At 41.7% G+C, this 19,540-nt stretch overlaps 1 protein-coding gene and 1 pseudogene across 4 annotated transcripts; both read left to right on the top strand.

The window, feature by feature from the left end:
• The first annotated feature begins 285 nt into the window (after positions 1 to 285).
• Positions 286 to 9,176, top strand: LOC123817882 (annotated as a pseudogene).
• Positions 9,177 to 10,472: 1,296 nt separating this feature from the next.
• LOC123817884 (complement factor H-like) lies at positions 10,473 to 13,592 on the top strand. Of its 4 annotated transcripts, none has more exons than XM_045837668.1 (4): positions 10,473 to 10,593; positions 10,995 to 11,168; positions 12,537 to 12,734; positions 13,191 to 13,592. In XM_045837668.1, exons 1-4 carry the CDS (start codon positions 10,524 to 10,526, stop codon positions 13,403 to 13,405), a joined length of 657 nt encoding a protein of 218 aa, XP_045693624.1. In that variant the 5' UTR covers positions 10,473 to 10,523; the 3' UTR covers positions 13,406 to 13,592. The 4 variants fall into 4 exon arrangements, with proteins under 4 accessions (XP_045693624.1, XP_045693627.1, XP_045693625.1 ...); XM_045837671.1 differs by having other exon boundaries at positions 13,256 to 13,592; XM_045837669.1 differs by having other exon boundaries at positions 12,558 to 12,734.
• The last annotated feature ends 5,948 nt before the right edge of the window (positions 13,593 to 19,540 follow it).

Here is a 19,540-nt window from a genome sequence, read left to right on the forward strand (position 1 = left end):
TTAAAACATAGTGATTCATGTAGACTTTTTTGCCTCTGTGTTGATATTCCTAAGAAAAGTTGCAGAAGTACAATGAGGAAGTGGAATCAAGAAATAATTGTGAAAGGATTAATGAAAATTTGCAGATTTTGCAAAACTCTGAAATGTGATATTCACTAAGTGACATCAGTGAACTAACATCCTGGCAGTGCCCTGAAATTCAGGGTCACACTAACAGCCGCTCATGAGGCAGGCTCAAACCCCACAGAGCACGGCTGGGATATTTGTGTTGATACACCATTGGGGATGCCCACCATGCTGCTGTCCCTGATCAGTGTCATTGTCACCTTGTGGGTCTCCCAGGCTCATGGACAAGGTAAGCTGCACACAGACCTGCACACTCAGCTCCCTCCCTCCAACCTGCAACTTCTTGTCATTCCTACTTGCTTGTGTCTCTGGGTTTAGAGAATCAACTCGTAGGAACAGTGTGTATTGTGACTTCACAACAGAAAGTATATTGTAGGAAGATTGTCATATATTCACCTCCAGGGCAAATAAAATAAATAGTTTTCTGTCTTCTGTGTTCTAAAGGCTGAAAGTGTCTGCACAGATATTAGAGACTCTTGTGAATGTACTCCTGAAAACTTGACTGAAAAATGGGTGACAAAGAAGCTAGAAGAAGTATATTAGTAGACACCCCTACTTCTATTAGTATAGAAGTGTATTAGAAGATTCCCCAAATTGTCTGGGGGATTCTTTCAACATTCCCTGTATTCTCTTGGACTTGACTCTTTTCATGAGCAGTGATTTCTGCATTATCCACCTGTCCTTTCTCTTTTCAGAAACAACCTGTGATCCTCCAGCTATTGCCAGTGGTCTCTACGCACCTCTCAGGACCAAATACAGACTGGAAGATGTAATCACCTACAGCTGTGACAATGGCCTTTATCCCTCCTCCCACGGAAACACAGCAAAATGCACTGAAGGAGGCTGGGCACCTCCCCCCAGATGTAGCCATAAGTTCCATTCAAATCATGATCTGCTTCCTAACTCTGAAATTACTTCTCTTAAACATAAAAATGGGGACATAAGAAGTCACCATCATTGACTACAGAGAATGGAAAGCAGAGGATTTTATAACATCCTCTGCTTTTCAAAGTAGCCAATTATAAAAAGCATAGAGTAATATATTATAACTAAGGAACTTTTAAGTTTTGCTATTCTATATTAAATATATGCATGTATGTCTAATTATTTCTGTAAGTGATACACTTGTAGCAGCGGAACTAAAACATTGGCTAAGGCTCATATTGTCTAAAAACAAGTATATTAGTTATTTATTCCTTTCTAAAAATTTCCCATAAATACTGATTGAGAACAACCACCCTCTCTTGATTCAGGGTCACAAGGTCAGCCCTGGGGAGAGGCTCAGCCCCCTAGTTCCCGGTCACTCTCTGGGCAGCACTGGGACACTGGCCCAGAGTGTGGGCTGAGGGCTGGGTGTAGCTGGGACCTGCTTCCAAGTGGGCACCTCCCTGGTGGTGCAGGGGCCTCAGGGCCTAACCTCCTGGGGTCTCCATAGGAGCTGAGTGGCACTAATGTCCCCAGAACAAATGATCTGACACACAAGAAAGACACCTCCGTGTGGTCTATAACCTCACACATTTTCACTCCAACCATTCATACCTTTAGAAGAGGGTCCCTAAGTCCAGCCCACACTCAAAGGTGGGGGCAGTGGGCTCCTTCTCTCAGGGAGGAGAGTGGGACACATTGTTCATTTTCTGACACCATCACATGTCACAAAGTGCCACTCACACCATCAGGGCATTTATTTCTGGCAGGTTTCTTTGACCCCTTTCCAAGAGCTTTCTGCCCCCACCTTCACATTCCTCTTGCTCATGTACCAGGTCGCTTTTGAGGCGTCCATGCTGCAGCTGGACACTCCATGAGTGAAAAACAAAGTCATGCTAATAGGAGGTCAATGGCCTCAGTGTCAGTTCAGGACAAATGTCCACATGAATGTGACAGTGTGATGCCCTTAGAGAGGATGCTGGCATCACAGTAACACAGACCTCAGTGAGGGTGACCACCACAAGGAGAGTGTCTGTGTGCTCACCTAGACAGAACTGACAGGCAGCATTGTGTGTTTTCAGGTGTACAACAGACGGAGTCCGAGTGTGCACATGTCGTGAAATGACCAGAAACATGTGTTCTTTACATCATCTGAGTTTACAACCTTTCTTGTCCTAGAAACCCTAATGCAATGAGTATAACTATGTTAATAACATAAGTCATCAAAGAAACCATTTATCTCTCATTAGATTCTATAAAGGCAAATATAATTTATGTTGTTTTTCTTTGTTTTGATTGCAAGTTAAGCCATGTGAATATCCAGAAATAAAGCATGGTTACCTAGCCTGGGGAAGCGGATCTGAACGATACTTCCCAGCTTTCGTGGGAAAACAGTTTTACTACTACTGTGATGGCAACTATGTGCCGCCTACATGAGACAACTGGGGCACAATTACTTGTACAACAGATGGATGGTCACCTGACATTCCCTGCCTCCGTAAGTAAACCCCTCCCTCCCTGTGCCCCTGGGAACACTTCAGAGAGTAGGGGAATCACACCAGGGAGAACGATGAGGCTGTGTGACCAGCATAAGGTGGAAGGCAGAGTTCTGAGAGCAGGAAGACCCATGTAGGCTGTTGGTTTTATTGGAGGTTTTTCATTAAAAGCATGAGACATAAATAGACTCTACAAGAGTATCTATGTCATTTATACATATTTTAATTGTGAAAACTACAGATAAATCATATTTATATTGATTTTCTTTTTAAAAATCTCTTGGAAGCAGCTCTAATTTTTAAAGCTATTTCTTAATTGGGTGCTTATACATTCTAATTTAAATTCCCTAAAGATAATTTTTAATATATTATTTTGACCAAATTGCTGTTTTTTTCATTATCATTTACCATTCTTAGGAAAATGTGTTGCCAACAATTTGGAGCATGGACATTCTCCACGTAAGGAACAAACACATTTACTTGGAGAATCTGTAAGAGCTTTCTGCCACCCTGGTTACAGTCTTCAAAATCGGGAGAGCTTAGTCACATGCACGGAGAATGGCTGGTCCCCAGATCTCTCTTGCCTCAGTCAGTGAACTGCTCTGAGATAATCTGTTTGGGATTTTCCGAGACCCAGACTTATATCTGCAGGAAGTTTTATGTATCAAATCTGAACTGAATGCATAAATCTTTTTGTCTTAGAGATATAAACATACTTACATTCTAATTATGTCTAAAGGAGTTTAATTTTTTGACAATAATAGGTGATGTTACTTTATTGAATTATGTAACAATAGAACTATAGCTCATGAATGCCACTGAATGTTAAATGAAACAGGTTAGAGTCACTTTACTTGAGTATTTGCATTGAATTCATGCTAATTAGTTCATTGAAAAGCAATTTAAAGTATAGTTGAAATTATAAACAAATACACTGATTTTCAAAGTCATATACATATCACAAACATTTCAAATATAATATACTTGTATTAGTCCTAGGATGTAATTAATTTGGACTCTAATATGCCAGTTTTAACTGGCTTTCACATTTTAAGTTGACAGGAGTCTGTAAGTTGTTTTGAGGGTGTTGTTTGAAATATAGAAAATTCAGTTTATGGGTATTGTATTATAAATCATGAAATACTAGAGCTGAACTTTAACAGGAGTCCTCTACGTCTACAGAGAAGCCGTGATCACTGAATGTGGATGGGAACTTAGGAACTAGTGAGCCCATCCGACATGACAGTCAGGGGACCTGAAAGCTGTTTTTTCTCCTGCTTTCTCTATAAGTGGAGGGGTTTAAACGCTGACCATTCATTCCCTCAGTGAATATGGAGGACTAAGCATATTCATAGATATTAAAAAACAAAACTCTTCAAAAAAACTAAAGCCTATGCAACAGAATATAAGGAGACTGAAAAAAAAAGGAAGAAGACCAGGTGATCAGTGAGTGTGAGTGATGCCGTCGTTCAGGACATGAGATGACTCATACAGAAAATAGCAGACCATTGCTCATGTGTGGGCGTTGCACAGTAAGGCCCAGCAGGGAAGTTAACACATAAGCCCTCAAAGTGTGAGGCGGCCCCATGATCATTGGAAGGACGGCTTTCAGAGAGAGATGATGTTCAAGTGAAATGACTTAAGCGAGGAAGGAATTCTGTGTATTTGAGGACCGCTGATGGCCAGTGCAGCGCAAACAGAGCGGGGAGGAGGAAAAGTGGTTCAAGTCCAACCGGGAAGCCCTGAGTGAAAAGGAGCAGACCTGCAGGGAGAGCCCTGGGAGGTTCCCGTGGGGGAAGGGCCGCGTCTGCATTAATGGGAACCTGCTCTGAGGCTGCTCCCCAGGAATGGACCACAGTCCCTGATAGGACAGTCCAGACAGTGGGACTACGGTACTCCAGGGGCATGAGTAGAAATGGGGATGACAGGCTTGTATATCCAGTGCCTACAGTTTTACCATAAGATATGCACCCTTGGTATATCTCAGTATGTCTCTTACATAATCACATATATTACCTCATACATGCACAAATTTCATTGCCCTGAAAATAATAATGTCATAACATTATGATAATGTGATTAGGTAACAGCCTGTGACATGCAGCTAAAAATTGATGTGACTAAATGTCCCCACTGTAACTGACAGGCTTCGAGTGACAGCAAACAATGTACAGGGGTTATTCCACTGAGCATAATGCTCTCCAGTCCCATCCATGCTGCTGCGAAGGGTAGGGGAGAAAATGAGACAAGTGTACTTGAACAACGATTTAATAAAAAGAAAAATGTAAATGCAGTTAATGTAAATAAAAGGGTGCTTGGCACATCAAAAGAAGAAAACAATGCACAGGGAGATGTGCGGTAGGTGCTCCAGCACAGAGTGACGCTGAGTGTCAGAGCATTTTCAAGTGATACTTTGTTGGTGTCACACAGTTAGGGTCACGGTGATTTCCTCCAGAAGAAGGTCTCCTTGCTGCATTATCCATGGTATGGCCTTAGATATACAACTGTCAACTCTTTCTTCCCTCTAGAACATTGTGACATGCCTCTGTTTGAGAATGCCACAGCCACCATCACTGGAAAAGTGTTTAGGCCCAATGACACGCTGGACTACCAGTGCCTGGATGCGTACTGAAACCCGAGATGGACACACTATGGGGTTTCCTCCCTGCTGTGTGGGGAGGATGGCTGGTCCCACTTGCCAAGCTGCTTCAGTAAGTATTTCATTTCCAGTGCTTCCTTTGTCAAGAGTCGAAAAGTCTATTTAAACACAGTGCTCATTTGAGTGGAAATTATCTACCACACTTTTAAGTCACAGGTTTACAATGCAGGACAGACTTCAGAGTTGCTATGGAGCTTCATTTACATAGTCTGCAATAAAACTAGAATTTCTCCTAGACATTGAAAATACTATTTTTTAGAATACGCAGAAAAGTGCAGTCATCCTCCAGCTGTTGGCAATGGAGACATCACCTCCTTCCCACCAACTGCCTACCCTCCTGGGTCAAGAGTTGAATACCAATGTCAAGCCTACTATGAACTTCAGGGTCCTAAATATGTAACCTGCCATGATGCTAAGTGGTCCGAACCCCCGAAATGTATAAGTAAGTTCTTAAAAGTTCTTCTGGATCCAGAGAAAATTAATGTTTATGTGCTAATAGTGTAATATTCGTGGAGTAATGTTCTAGACCTGTGTTCTCAGACAGCTGTCTTGCCAGAGGTTGGACATTCTGATACTTATGTATAAGACGAGACGCTGAGAAAATTCCTAAGTAAAGAATGACAAAGTTTAATTAAAACAGGAAGGTTCGGACTTGATGATTTTTTTGGCTTTTTAAATGCTTTTATTGGGATGACTAGGTTAATAAAATTATACAGATTTCAGGTGTACAATTCTATGATACATCATCTGTAGGATTACATTGTGTTCACCACCTTGAGTCATCCTCCATCCATCACCATTCATCCTCCTTTTACCCTGTTCTACCTCCCCTCACCTCTCTTCCCCCTGACAATTACCATATGTGGTCCATGTCCATGAGTCTACCCAGCCCCCAACCACCTCCCCTCCAATAGCTGTCAGTCTGTTCTCTGTATCCAAGAGTCTGTCTCCACTTTGTTAGTTTATTTTGTTCATTAGATTCCACATATAAGTGAAATCGTATGATGCTTGTCTTTGTCTGACTGGCTTTTTTCACTTAGCCTAATGCTCTTCTGGTCCATCTGTGCTCTCATAAAAGGTAAGATTTCCTTCTTTTATACAGTAATATTCCTTTGTGTAAATGTACCACAGCTTTTTTTATCCATTCATCTACTGATGGACATATGGGCTGCTTCCAAATCTTGGCTATTGTAAATAACACTGTTGGGAACTTAGAGGGTTATGTATCCTTCTGATTAGTGTTAGGATTCTTTGGATAAAGACTGGAAAGAGGTATTACTGGGCCATAAGGCTGCTTTCTTTTTCATTCCTTGAGGTATCTCCATATTGTTTTTCACAGCGGTGCACCAGTCTTCATTCCCACCAATAGTGCACAAGGGTTCCCTTTCATCCACATCCTCTCCAGCACTTCTGGCTTGTTGATTTATTGATGATAGGCATTTGGACAGGTGTGAGGCGATATCTCTAAGAAAGCACTTCCATTTACAATTGCTTCAAAACCTCAATACGTAGCAATAAATTTAACCAAGGATGTAAAAGACCTGTATTAAGAAAATTATAAGATACTGAAGAAAATACAAATAAGTGGAAGCACATGCTGTTTCATGGATAGAAAGAATTAAAATGATATAGTGTCCAAAGAATGGGAACCAGTTATCAATATCTGAGGACACAAAAGCAATTCTGTGACAGAGAAATCAGACTGCATTCTGAGTCACTGATTGGAAATTTCAAGTGTTGAATCCCAGTCAGGTCATATATGTCCCGAGATGTGTGCAGGGGGCCACTGATGAAATTTCTCTCTCCCCTCTATTCCTCCCTCCCTCTCTTACTAAAACTCAGGAAATGTAAAGAAAAGTTCAATAGAAAAGCAGAAAGAAAATTCCTGGAATGGATGTGTGGAGGTTGTAGACCTCATATAGTACATACTTCTGATTATTAACATGCATGAGAATGTTTGTTGGACTTTGAAAACCTATGAATATCCCAAGTGATGTGAATTTTTATGAAGTTTCATCCTGTAAGAGTTAATGGCATGTGTGGGGACATAAGTGGAGCTTTTTCTAAGGCCTCACCAATGTCAGTGATGGTAGAACTAGAATGCAACACACTGGGGTGAACAGAAGAGACAGAGGAGACCACAGTGTGTTCAAACTTTGGTATATGATTGGATAAAGATGCGTACACGTGTCAATGGAATACCTCTCGGCTATAAGGTGAAACACTGACATTTGTGACAACCTGGATGGACATTGAGAATATCATGCGAGTGAAATGTCAGACAGAAAAGGACATGAACCACACGGTTTCACTCATACATGGGACATAAAACTGAAAGAAATGGATGAACAAACTAGAAAAACAACAAACAGAAACTAGTGAACAGACAACAGTATAGTGGTTCTAGAGGGATAGGACAAGGGGGGGTACAAAGGGAAAGGGGTTCAACTACCTGGTGACAGAAAAAGATTTGACTTAGGAAGGTGGACACCAGATGATGTGGCAGAGAATCGCACCCCCGAAAGCTTTATAATCTTATTCTCCAACACCTCCCCAGCACACTCAACAGAAGAAAGTTAAAGTTACTCACATGTACTAATTTCTACAATGCAGTAGCAGCTTGTTTACAGAAAGAGACAAGGTCTACAACAATATTGTAACATATGAAATACTGCTTGCAGTCACATTGCAATAGCAATAAACTAGAAACTCTGATGTCACAAAACACTTCAAAAAAGGAAACATTTATACTGATTTTTACACCAGAGTACACCGGGATATAGTGAGGCAAAGAAATTTGTTCATAATCAGGATGGGATTCACATCTCCTCTATGTGTATATCTGTGCTTCTCTGCAGCCTGTCCTGATCATAGAGAATGAAAAAGATTAGATAGATGATAGATAGATAGATAGATAGATAGATAGATAGATAGATAGATAGATAGATAGATGATAGATAAAATGTAATGCAGTATTGGGTGGGTGGATGGATGGATATAGAGATGATTTATGCATCTATATATGTACAAATGTACTATTTTGCAGTATATTTATATTTATTCTAGAATAAGATTGTTTTGGGTACAAAGTGCTCATATGTCAGGCACACATGATATCATAGTCTCTTCTTACTCAATTTGGCACAGGTTTAAAAGGTAAAATAAAAGCTCTAAAGACATTATTTGTAGTTTGCAGATTCTTTTTAGTTGTTTTTTTTATTGTTGTTCAAGTACAATTGTCTCCATTTTCACCCCACCTCCCACCTTCCAACACACCACCCGGCTTCATCCATGGGTCCTTCATCCACATTCCCTGATGGCCATCTCATGTGCTCCCTCTCTCCCCTCCCCTCTGGCCACTGTCAGTTTGTTCTTTATTTCCATGCCTCTGGTTCCATTTTGCTTGCTTCTTGGTTTTGTTGATTAGGATCCACTTACAGGTGCTGTGCACACCAGAGACAGAGGTCAAGGCTCTGGAGTCAGATGCCAGGGTCCACACTCATCATCCCCCTGCTAAGCTCTGTGACCTTGGACAGTGTGACTGAACTGCCCTTGCCTCAGTTTCCTTGTGTGTGAGTAGCAGTAGCTGCCTCATGAAGGAGCTGGAAGATGTCACAGGAAGTGCCAAGGACAGCACTTAACCCACATTAATAAATATTAGCCATTGAGACTACATCATCATCTCATGTTGTCCTCAACTAGTCATTAGCTGAGAGCTTTCTTAGTCCACAAAAGGAAAGATTATTCATTGCTTTTATTTCTTTGTCTACTTTCAGATCCCTGTGTCATATCTGAAGAAACCCTGAATGAAAATGACATACAGTTGAAAGGGAAAATGGACCAGACACACTACGCAAAAACAGGGGATATCAGAATTTACATGTAAACCGGGACACAGTGCAATGACATCAGGGCAGTCACTTGGAGCCGTGTGTGGGGAAGGGACAGTGCAGTTGCCCAGATGTGAATGAAGGAGCTTCCACCTGCAGCCCACACTGCCTCAACACTTGCTTGCTTAAAAATCTCAGACATTTCCTGCTCTTTTCTATCTTATTTCAGGGAAATCAGTACAATACGGTAGTCTGAAGTTTCAAACTAATCTTCTCCCAAAGGTGTTAAAATAAACTGTGTCATTGTTTACACTTGTACCAAGACAATCATTATTCACCATTTCAAGGACTGGACTAGTTGCCTAGAGACTATTGAGCTCAGTATGGATGACAGTGTGGCTTTGTGCATCTTGCATTGGAGTTTTAACTGTGAACACATGTGAGCTTAGGATTTACTGGGGGAGCCAACACAATGAAAACGTTAGATGGTAAAACAGTGAGTGAGAACAGGCCTGTCACTCTGTCCCCTTGCTGCTGTCAGCAGGGGGTCCCTGGACCAGGGAAGGAGTTTGTGAGGGTGACATAGATCCATCCTTCGTCCTGCTCCCCTGTGTGTGATTGAGACTGTGTCACAGTGTCGGGCAATTGCTCTTCTGTTTGACAAGAATAATAAATTATTTGAAAGTTGTGAATCTTATAATACCTAGTCATAGAACAATATATTTGATTCAAAGTGAACATAGGAACTGAATTTTCATTTTCTCAAGGCTTATGGTGAAGGCATGTGAAGAACCATTGACATTCCTGTCAAATTGAAGCCCTGTCTAGTAACCAGTCTCAAATGTACTCAGGGCTAGACTTCGCACCTCCCATTTTTCTATTGTAAGCCTCTGAATGTAGTGCACCTGACATGACAAGGTACCTCAAAGCACATCAATTACGAATATCTCAATGCCCAGGATGCACTGAAACTCTTGTACTCTGTGGTGTAGTGTATTATGGGTTTACAAAAAAATCAGTGCTTTTCTGTGGACAAGAAGGTGAGTCCAGATACACGGATTGTCGCTCACAGACCCTAAGGACTGAGGCTGGGTGAGGACACATACAGGACAAGGGACAGTTACTGGGACATGGACTTGGAGTTATTCACACTCCACCTCTTGCTGGAGAAAGAACCTCGCCCAGTCTAAGAGTTGTTTAATTTTAATTAGTGTTCCATATCACTGTTGGATCAGGTGTGTTACTAGTTCTAAGAAAAGTTTCACAAGAACAATGAGAAAATGAAGTCAAGAAATGATTGTGAAATCATTAACAAAAATGTACAGATCTTGCAAAACCCTCTGACCTTTGATTTTCACTAAGTTACCTCAACAAATTAGCATCCTGGTAGTGCTTTTAAATTCAGGCTCACACTAACAACCTCTCACAAGGCAGAGTCACAACACCACGGAGCACGGCTGGGATATTTTTGTTAATACACCATCGGGGATGCCCAACATGCTGCTGTCCCTGATCAGTGTCATTGTCACTTTGTGGGTCTCCCAGGCTCATGGACAAGGTAAGCTGCACACAGAGCTGCACACCAGCTCCCTGCAACTTCTTGTTATTCCTACTTGCTTGTGTCTCTGAGTTTAGGGAATCAGCTCGTAGGAACAGGGTGTATTGTGACTTCACAACAGAGAGTATCTTGTAGGAAGATTGTCATATATTCATCTCCAGGGAAAATAAAACAAGTAGTTTTCTGTCTTCTGTGTTCTAGAGGCTGAAAGCCCCTGCACAGATATTAGAGATTCGTGTGAATGTGCTCATGAAAACTTGACTGGAAAATAGGAGGCAGAAAAGCTAGCTGATACCCCAAATTGTCTGAGTCATTCTGTCAACATTCACTGTATTATATGGACTTGACTCTTTTCCTGGGCAGTGATTTCTGCATTATCCACCTGTCCTTTTTCTTTTCAGAAACAACCTGTGATCCTCCAACTATTGCTCATGGTCTCTACACACAGAACAGGACCAAATACAGACTGGAAGATGTAATCACATACCGCTGTGACAATGGCTTTTCTCCTTTAACCCGAAGGAATGAGACAAGATGCACTGATGGAGGCTGGGCACCTCCTCCCAGATGTATCCGTAAGTTCCATTCAAATCATGACCTGCTTCCTAATTCTGAAATTACTTCTCTTAAACATAAAAATGAGGATGCAATACGTCTCCCTTCCTGACTTGCTGAAAAGGCAAAGCAGAGGATTTCATTTTATCCATTGCTTTTCAAAGTGGCTGAATCTAAGTAAGATAAAATCTTACGACTATAATTGAAAACTCTTTTAATTTGTCCTCTTCAATGTTAAATATGTGTATGTGTTTATAATTATTTCTCTAAATAATTTATTTCAAGTATCAGAACTAAAACTTTGGCTAAGACTAGTCTTATCTAACAAGTATGTTAGTCATGTATTTCTTTATAAAAACTTCCCCATAACATTCTGACTGAGAAGAACCACCCTCTCCTGACTCAGGATCACAAGGTCAGCCCTGGGGAGAGGTCCAGCCACCTAGTTCCCGGTCACTCTCTGGGCAGCACTGGGACACTGGCCCAGAGTGTGGGCTGAGGGCTGAGTGCAGCTGGGACCTGCTTCCAAGTGGGCACCTCCCTAGTGGTGCAGGGGCCTCAGGGCCTAACCTCCTGGGGTCTCCATAGGAGCCTGAGTGGAACTAACTGTTCTCAGAGTGAGTGATCTGAGACACAAAGAGGACACCTCCATGCCATCTATGACCTGCTCACACTTTGTCACCTCAACCATTCATACCTTAGAAGAGTGTCTCTAAGTCCAGCCCACACTCAAAGGTGGGGGCAGTGGGCTCTTTCTCTGAGGGAGGAGAGTGGGAGACATTGTTCATTTTCTGACACCATCACATGTCACAAAGTGCCACTCAGTACAGCAGGGCATTTATTTCTGGGGAGGTTTCTTTGGCTTCTTTCCAAGAGCTTTCTATCTCCACCTTCATGTTCCTCTTGCTCACGTATCAGGTCGCTGAGAGGTGTCCATGTTGCAGCTGGACACTCCATGAGTGAAAAACAAAATCATGCTAATAGGAGGTCAATGGCCTCAGTGTCAGTTCAGGACAAATGTCCACATGAATGTGACAGTGTGATGCCCTTGGAGAGGATGCTGGCATCACAGTGACACAGACCTCAGTGAGCCTGACCAGTACCAGGAGAGTGTGTGCTCACCTAGACAGAACTGACAGGCAGCACTGTGTTGTTTCAGGTGTACAACAGACAGACTCTGCGTGTGCACATGCCGTGAAATGACCAGAAACATGTGCTCTTTACATCATCTGATTTTACAACCTTTCCTGTCCTACAAACCCTAATGCAATGAGTATAACTATGTTAATAACATAATTCATCTGGGAAACCATTTATCTCTCAGTAGATTCTATTAGAGGAAAACATAATTTATGCTGGTTTTTTTGTTTGTTTATCTCCACTGCAAGTTAAGTCTTGTGAATTTCCAGAAATAAAACATGGAGTCCTCTATAGGGAAGACGTATACAGAAAACATTTTCCCACTCCTGTGGGACAATGGTATTACTATGCCTGTGAGGACTACTATGTGACTCCTCTCACACAGCTGAACTGGGCTACGATCACTTGTACACCAGAGGGATGGTCTCCTAAGGTTCCCTGCCTCAGTAAGTAAACCTCTTCCTCCTTGTGCACGTGGGGACACTTTGGAGAGGAGGGGAACTAAACAAGTGAGGACAATTAAGCCTGCATGACAAACATAGGTCAAGGGGAAAGTTCTATGAGCAGAAAGACCAATACAGTTTGTTTGTTTTGTGAGATGTTCTTCATCAAAAACATGAAAACATGAGAGACAAAAATCGACTACAGAATTTCTATGTCATTTATATATATTCTAATTGTGATCTACAGATAAATTATATTTACTATTGATTTCTTTTCTTTTTAAAAACATTTAGTAGCAGCTTTACTTGTTCTTACTCTATGAGTCACTTTTGGATGCTTATGCATTCTAATGCATTCTAATTCTAAAGGCATTCTAATTTATATATCATAAAGATAATTTTTAATTTATCATTTTTATCAACCAATGTGTTTTTTCATTATCATTTCATCATTCTTAGGAAAATGTGTTTTCAATTATTTGGAGCATGGACATTCCCCACCTGATGGACAAACATATTTACAGGGTCAGTCTGTAAGCGTTACCTGCCATCCTGATTACAGTCTCCCAAACCAGCAGACCACAATGACGTGTATGGAGAATGGTTGGTCGCCTCCTCCCAAATGCATCAAAAAGAAAGCTCCTCCAAGATACAATCTGTTTATGATTTTCTGAATCCAAGACTTATCTCTGTGGAAAGTATTATGTATCAAATCTCAAGCTGAGTGTATCAAGGCTTTTTTGTCTTAAAGGCATAAATGCAATTCCACTCTAATTGTGTCTAAGCACTTTTAAATTTTTAATAATCAATAGATTATGTCACTTTATTGAAGTAAGTAACAGTAGAACTATTCATCATGAATGTCACTAAATGATGTTAAATAAAACAAAAGTTCAGAATCATGTTTGTTTAGTATTTACATTGAAATCATGCTAAATGTATTCATTGAAAGAAATTAAAATATACCTTATATTTAAAAAATAAGCTGATTGCCCATTAGCATACACACACATGCACACACACACAGTTCACAAACATTTCACATATAAGTTTATGCATTAGTGCCATAATGGTATGAATTAAGACTCTAATATAAAGTAATATCCGGCTTTCTCATTAAGTTGGCAGGATTCTATAAGTTGATTTGTGGATATAGTTTGGAATTTTGAAAGTAAATTTAATGGAATTGTATTATAAATCATGAAATACTAGAGCTGAGCTTTAACAGGAGTCCTCTATGTCTACAGAGAGGCCGTGATCCCTGAATGTGGACAGGAACTCATGAACTAGTGAGCCCATCTGACATGACAGCCAGGGGACCTGAAAGCTGTTCTTTCTCCTGCTTTTTCTACAAGTGGAGGGGTTTAAACACTGACCATTCATCCCTCAGTGAGTATGGGGAACTAAACATATTCATAGGCATTAAAAAACAAAACTGCTTTCAAGAAAAACTAAAGCTTATGCACCAGACTATGAGAATAACAACAACAACAACAACAACAACAAAACAAAAACAAGAGGACCAGGTAATCAGTGAGTGTGAGTGATGCTGTTTGGGACATCAGATGACTCACCACAGAAAATAACAGACCATTGCTCATGCGTGGGCGTTGCACAGGAAGGCCCAGCAGGGAAGTTAACACATAAGCCCTCAAAGTGTGAGGCAGCCCCATGATCATTGGAAGGACGGCTTTCAGAGAGAGATGATGTTCAAGTGAAATGACTTAAGCAAGGAAGGAATTCTGTGTATTTGAGGACAGCAGATGGCCAGTGCAGCACAAACAGAGCGGGGAGGAGGAAAAGTGGTTCAAGTCCAACCGGGAAGCCCTGAGTGAAAAGGAGCAGACCTGCAGGGAGAGCCCTGGGAGGTTCCCGTGGGGGAAGGGCCGCGTCTGCACTGATGGGAACCTGCTCTGAGGCTGCTCCCCAGGAATGGACCACAGTCCCTGATAGGACAGTCCAGACAGTGGGACTAAGGTACTCCAGGGGCATGAGTAGAAATGGGGACGAGAGGATGTGTAAGAGGAATCTCTGGAAATGATATCATCTTAATGTGACCATAGATGGCATGGGAGGAGATTCTGTAGGAATCTGTTCAATGTATTTATAGAATGATCAAATCACTGAGACTTAATAGACAAAGGCTTATTTCCCCCAAATAAACTTCTGAGGTGAGAAGTAAGAGCAAAGTTGACCTGAGGTCATCTGGGTCCACACTTCTAAGTCTCCTCTCAGCTACTTGTGGTTCATGGTCATCAAAGGGCAGTGGACTTTTGACTTTGGGTTCGTTTTCAGGCAGCAAGGAAGAGTCTAGCGACACTGGAGGGGCAAGGATGGAATATTCCAGTTGACCTCCAGAGGAGGCTAGTGCTCCCCTCAGTCAAACTGACAATGACCAGAGGGGTGGGGAATGGGGGAGAGTATGGGAAAGAAGGGGAAGGGTCAAGTCCAGGAATATGTATAAAGGACCCGTGGAAAAAGAGAACAGGGAAAGGAGGGTTGAATGTGGGATGGGGGTAGGGCACGGGAGATACATGGAAGAAAATGGGGACAACTGTAATTGAACAACAATTTTAAAAAAACTTAAAAAGAAAAACATTTCCTTACATGGCAAAGATCACATCTCAGTTTCACAGCCATAAGCTCAGGGAAGGCTGGGCAGTTGGTCCTTTTCCAGAGACACCTACAGTAGGTGGGAACAAGACCCGGTCACTGTGCAAGAAAGACAAGGGGATGGTGATATGCAGATATCCACTAAGGCAAGGTGACAGCCCTCCTAGCCTGCTTGCATAGTGAATAAGGGGGTCCCACCCATTCTCTGTCAGCATGTGCACGTCGTGGAGGGGACTGCTGCATGTAAAAATGCACCAACACCAGAGGGGTGAAAAGATAGGTAAATATGGGTGACAGCATTGAACACGGGGGGCTGACACACACTTCTGTGTGTAGAGTGGTTGCTAATGGGGAAGGGTGTCGTCCATCTCTTTCCATTCATTCAATGTGACTCTTGTCACAGCAAGCCCATGGGGGAGGGACTCCTTAGGGAGGTTGATCGGCATACTGGCAACACGTACTGTGTTGTCACCTGGCACACTCTTCTCATCCCCTTCCTCGTATTTTAAAGTGATCAACCCCTTCTACCTGATCTCTTGCTCAGAGTCTTAATGTACTAACCCTCTGTGACACCCACAGTCTCACACATGCTGAGGTTTTCCTTATTACCACGAGGGCGTGGGGAAGGACAGAGGAAACCTCTCTGTGTGACAAACCTCAGTACCACTGACCCAGGTCCTTTCTCCCCGCTCAGACATTCTAGGACCAACCACATCTTAAATTTAACAGTTACTGATGTATGATTTCACACCCAATATCCCACTGATATAAAGATCTCTATTCATTTACTTTTTCCATATATAAAATCACAAGAGCTGCTAATATATATTATTCAATACAACTTAGATAAATTTGCAAAACACTGTCTTCAGTAAAAAATAACAAATACAATCGAAAGTTTATTATCTCAACATCACCTAGTGAGATATTTGACTTGCAAAATATCAATTCTTACATTCTTAATATGTTGTTTTCTATTTCTATGCTTGTCATGGGCTTTCTTTAATGCAATCCTGTACCTTTGCAATTCATTTTTATACTTAATTTTGATATTTTCTTTTTTATTATATTTTATTGATTATGCTGTTACAGTTGTCCTGATTTTTTCCTCTTTGTCCCCTCTCCACCCAGCACACCCCACTCTCTCAGGCAATTCCCCCACCATTGTCCATGTTCATGGGTCAGGCATATAAATTCTTTGGCTATTCATTTCCTACACTGTACTTCATATCCCCTTGGGTATTCTATAACAATTTATTTGTACTTCTTGATAACCTCACCTCTTTACCCATTCTTCCCTGTCCCTCCTCCCCCCTCCCATCTGGCAACCATCAAAATGCTCTCTGTATGCGTGGATTCTGTCTCTGTTCTTCTTGTTTGCTTAGTTTGTTTTATAGATTCAATTGTTGATAGATATGCATCTTTTGCCATTTTACTGTTCATAGTTTTGATCTCCTTTATCTGAAATAAGTTCCTTTAACATTTCATATAATAATGGTTTGGAGATGATTGGCTCCTTTAGTTTTTCCCTGTCTGGGAAGCTCTTTATCTGCCTTTTAATTCTAAATGATAGCTTTGCTAGTATAGCAGTCTTGGCTGTAGGTCCCTGCTTTACATAACTCTGAATATTCCTTGCCAATTCCTCTTGCCTACAAAGATTCTTTTGAGGAATCAGCTGATAGTCTTATGGGAACTGCCCTGTAGGTAACTAACTTGTTTTCTCTTGCTGTTTTTAAGATTTTCTCTTTATCTTTAACCTTTGAGGCTTTAATTATGATGTGTCCTGCAGTGAACTTCTTTGCATCCATCTTGTTTGAGGCTCTCTGTGCTTCCTAGACTTGCCTGTCTATTTCCTTCAACAAATAGGGCAGTTTTCTTTCATTATATTTTGAAATAGGTTTCTAATTTCTTGCTCTTTCTCTTCTCTTTTATGCTTCCTTATGTTCCAAATCATTGACTTGATTCTCCGTTTCATCCACTCTACTGTTTTTTCCCTGTAAATTTTCTTTATTTCAATTAGTAAATCCTTTATTTCTGACTGGATCTCTCTTATGCTGTTGAGGTCCTGACTAAGTTCCTTGAGCGTCCTTATAAACAGTGTTTTGAACTCTGCATCTGATAGAATGCTTATCTCCATTTTGTTCAGCTCTTCTGGAGTTTTGATCCGTTCCTTTATTTGGATCATGTTTCTTTGTTTCCTCATTTTGGCAGCCTCCTTGGTTTTGTTTCTGTGTATTAAATTGAGCTTCTTTGACTCTGTGTCTTGGTAGTATGGCCTGATGTAGTAGGTGTCCTGTAAGGTCCAGTGGAACAGCCTCCCCTATCCCCCAAGCTGGTTGCTTCAGGTATGTCCTTTGTGTTGGCTGAATATATCCTCCTCCTGTAGCTGAGCCTTGTTTGCTGTTGGCAGATCAATAGGAAGGATATACCCAGGCCAATCAGCTACAAGGATTGGCTGTGACCTCTGTGCCAAAACCTCCATATCCCATGGAGGATCAGCTGTGCAGGGGTAGGGTGGTGGTGCTCCTACATGATCTGTAGATGTCCACTGGGTGCACTGGCCCTGGAGATTCCCAGGTGGTATAGGCCAAGATCAACCCCACCTGTGTTTTTCCCGGGGTAACCCTGCTTGAGCTGTAAAGCAATCTGAAATGGCTGCTACTTGCACTGGGTTTGGAGATTCCCAGGAAAAGCCAAGCTGTGAATCTAGGCTGCTAGTTCTGAGCCTGGGGCTCACTGAAGCCAGCTGCTGCTGGTTTGAGAGGATTTAGGTAGTTGTGAAGCATCAGCCAAGACCAGCCATTCATTTGATAAAGCAGCTTTGGTGGGGCTGTAAATTGGGTGGGATGGGGTCTCTAGGGATCTCCAAGGCAAGTCAAACAGTGTGGACCATTTTGATGGAGTCTCAGATATGGCACCAATTTGCAGGTTCAGGGGCTCCAGGGTGGGGTGGTTTGAAAAAGGAACAAAGGTCTCTGCTCGCCTTGCTGGAGAAACTTCAGTCTCTCCCTGCATGCCAGTATTGCCTTTCAAGCTGCTAACCCGGTGCTGGAGCTCAGAGAGAATGAGTCTGAGTAGGTGAGTCTGTGCATGGGTTTTTTAAGAGGAACTGCTTGGAGCTTCAGAAGTTTCTTCCACCCACTCAATTCCCACTGGTTTTTGCAGCAGGAGATTGTGGGGACTTATCTTCCTGGCACTGGCACCCTGGGCTGGAGAGCCTGGTGTGGGGCTGGAAATTCTCACTCCTGAGATATCTCTCCCGAATTTTTATCCACCACATTTGGGTGAGGTTCCAGTCTGTTCTGCATCTGTGCCCCTCTTCCAGAGAGGATGAATGTGATTTCTTTAATATCTTAGTTGCCAGGCTTCCATTCAACTCAATTTCTGACAGCCCTGAGTAATGGTTGTTCTATATTTTAGTTTTAATTTTGGTGTGGTCATATGCAGAAGCGAGCCATGTTGCCTACATTGCCATCTTGACCACAAGTCACTCAGTTTTGATAAATATTCTATTATAGGAAACATTTTGGATGAGAGGGTGCAGTATGTAAATACATGCATTATATATCCAACAACTACAACTTTAACATATACATTCTAAGTATGTATGGAACATAAATGCATACATTACCTGTTACATTCAACAATTTCACTGTCCTTAAAATCATAACATCATTATACTATGGTAGTGTAATTCAGTAACAGACAGTGATGTGCAGGTAAAAATTGATGTTACTAGGTGTCCCTTCTATACACTTAGAGGCTTTGAGTGACAGGAAAGCGATGCACAGGGAAATCTGTGGTAGGGTGCTCTGCACAAAGTGACGCTGAGTGTCAGAGAGTTTTCAAGTGATACTTCGCTGGTGTCACACACTTAGGATAATGGTGATTTCTGGCAGTAGAGGGTCTCCTTGGCTGCATTATCCATGGTATGGCCTTAGACATGCAACTGTCAACTCTTCTTCCCTCTAGAACATTGTGACATGCCACTGTTTGAGAATGCCACAGCCACCATCACTGGAAAAGCATTTAATCCCAATGACATGCTGGACTACCCTATCAGGTTATATGTATTTTGCATGAAGTTTAATCATGTAGAGTTAAAGGGGTGTGTGAGGACATCATTTTGAGCTATTTCTAAGATCTTATCAATGTCTGAGAGGCATGAACTAAAATGCAAAATACTTAGGTGAAGA

Source organism: Phyllostomus hastatus, unplaced genomic scaffold, assembly GCF_019186645.2.
Source record: "Phyllostomus hastatus isolate PE091 unplaced genomic scaffold, TTU_PhHast_1.1 phas_contig_226, whole genome shotgun sequence".
NCBI classification, from domain to species: domain Eukaryota; kingdom Metazoa; phylum Chordata; class Mammalia; order Chiroptera; family Phyllostomidae; genus Phyllostomus; species Phyllostomus hastatus.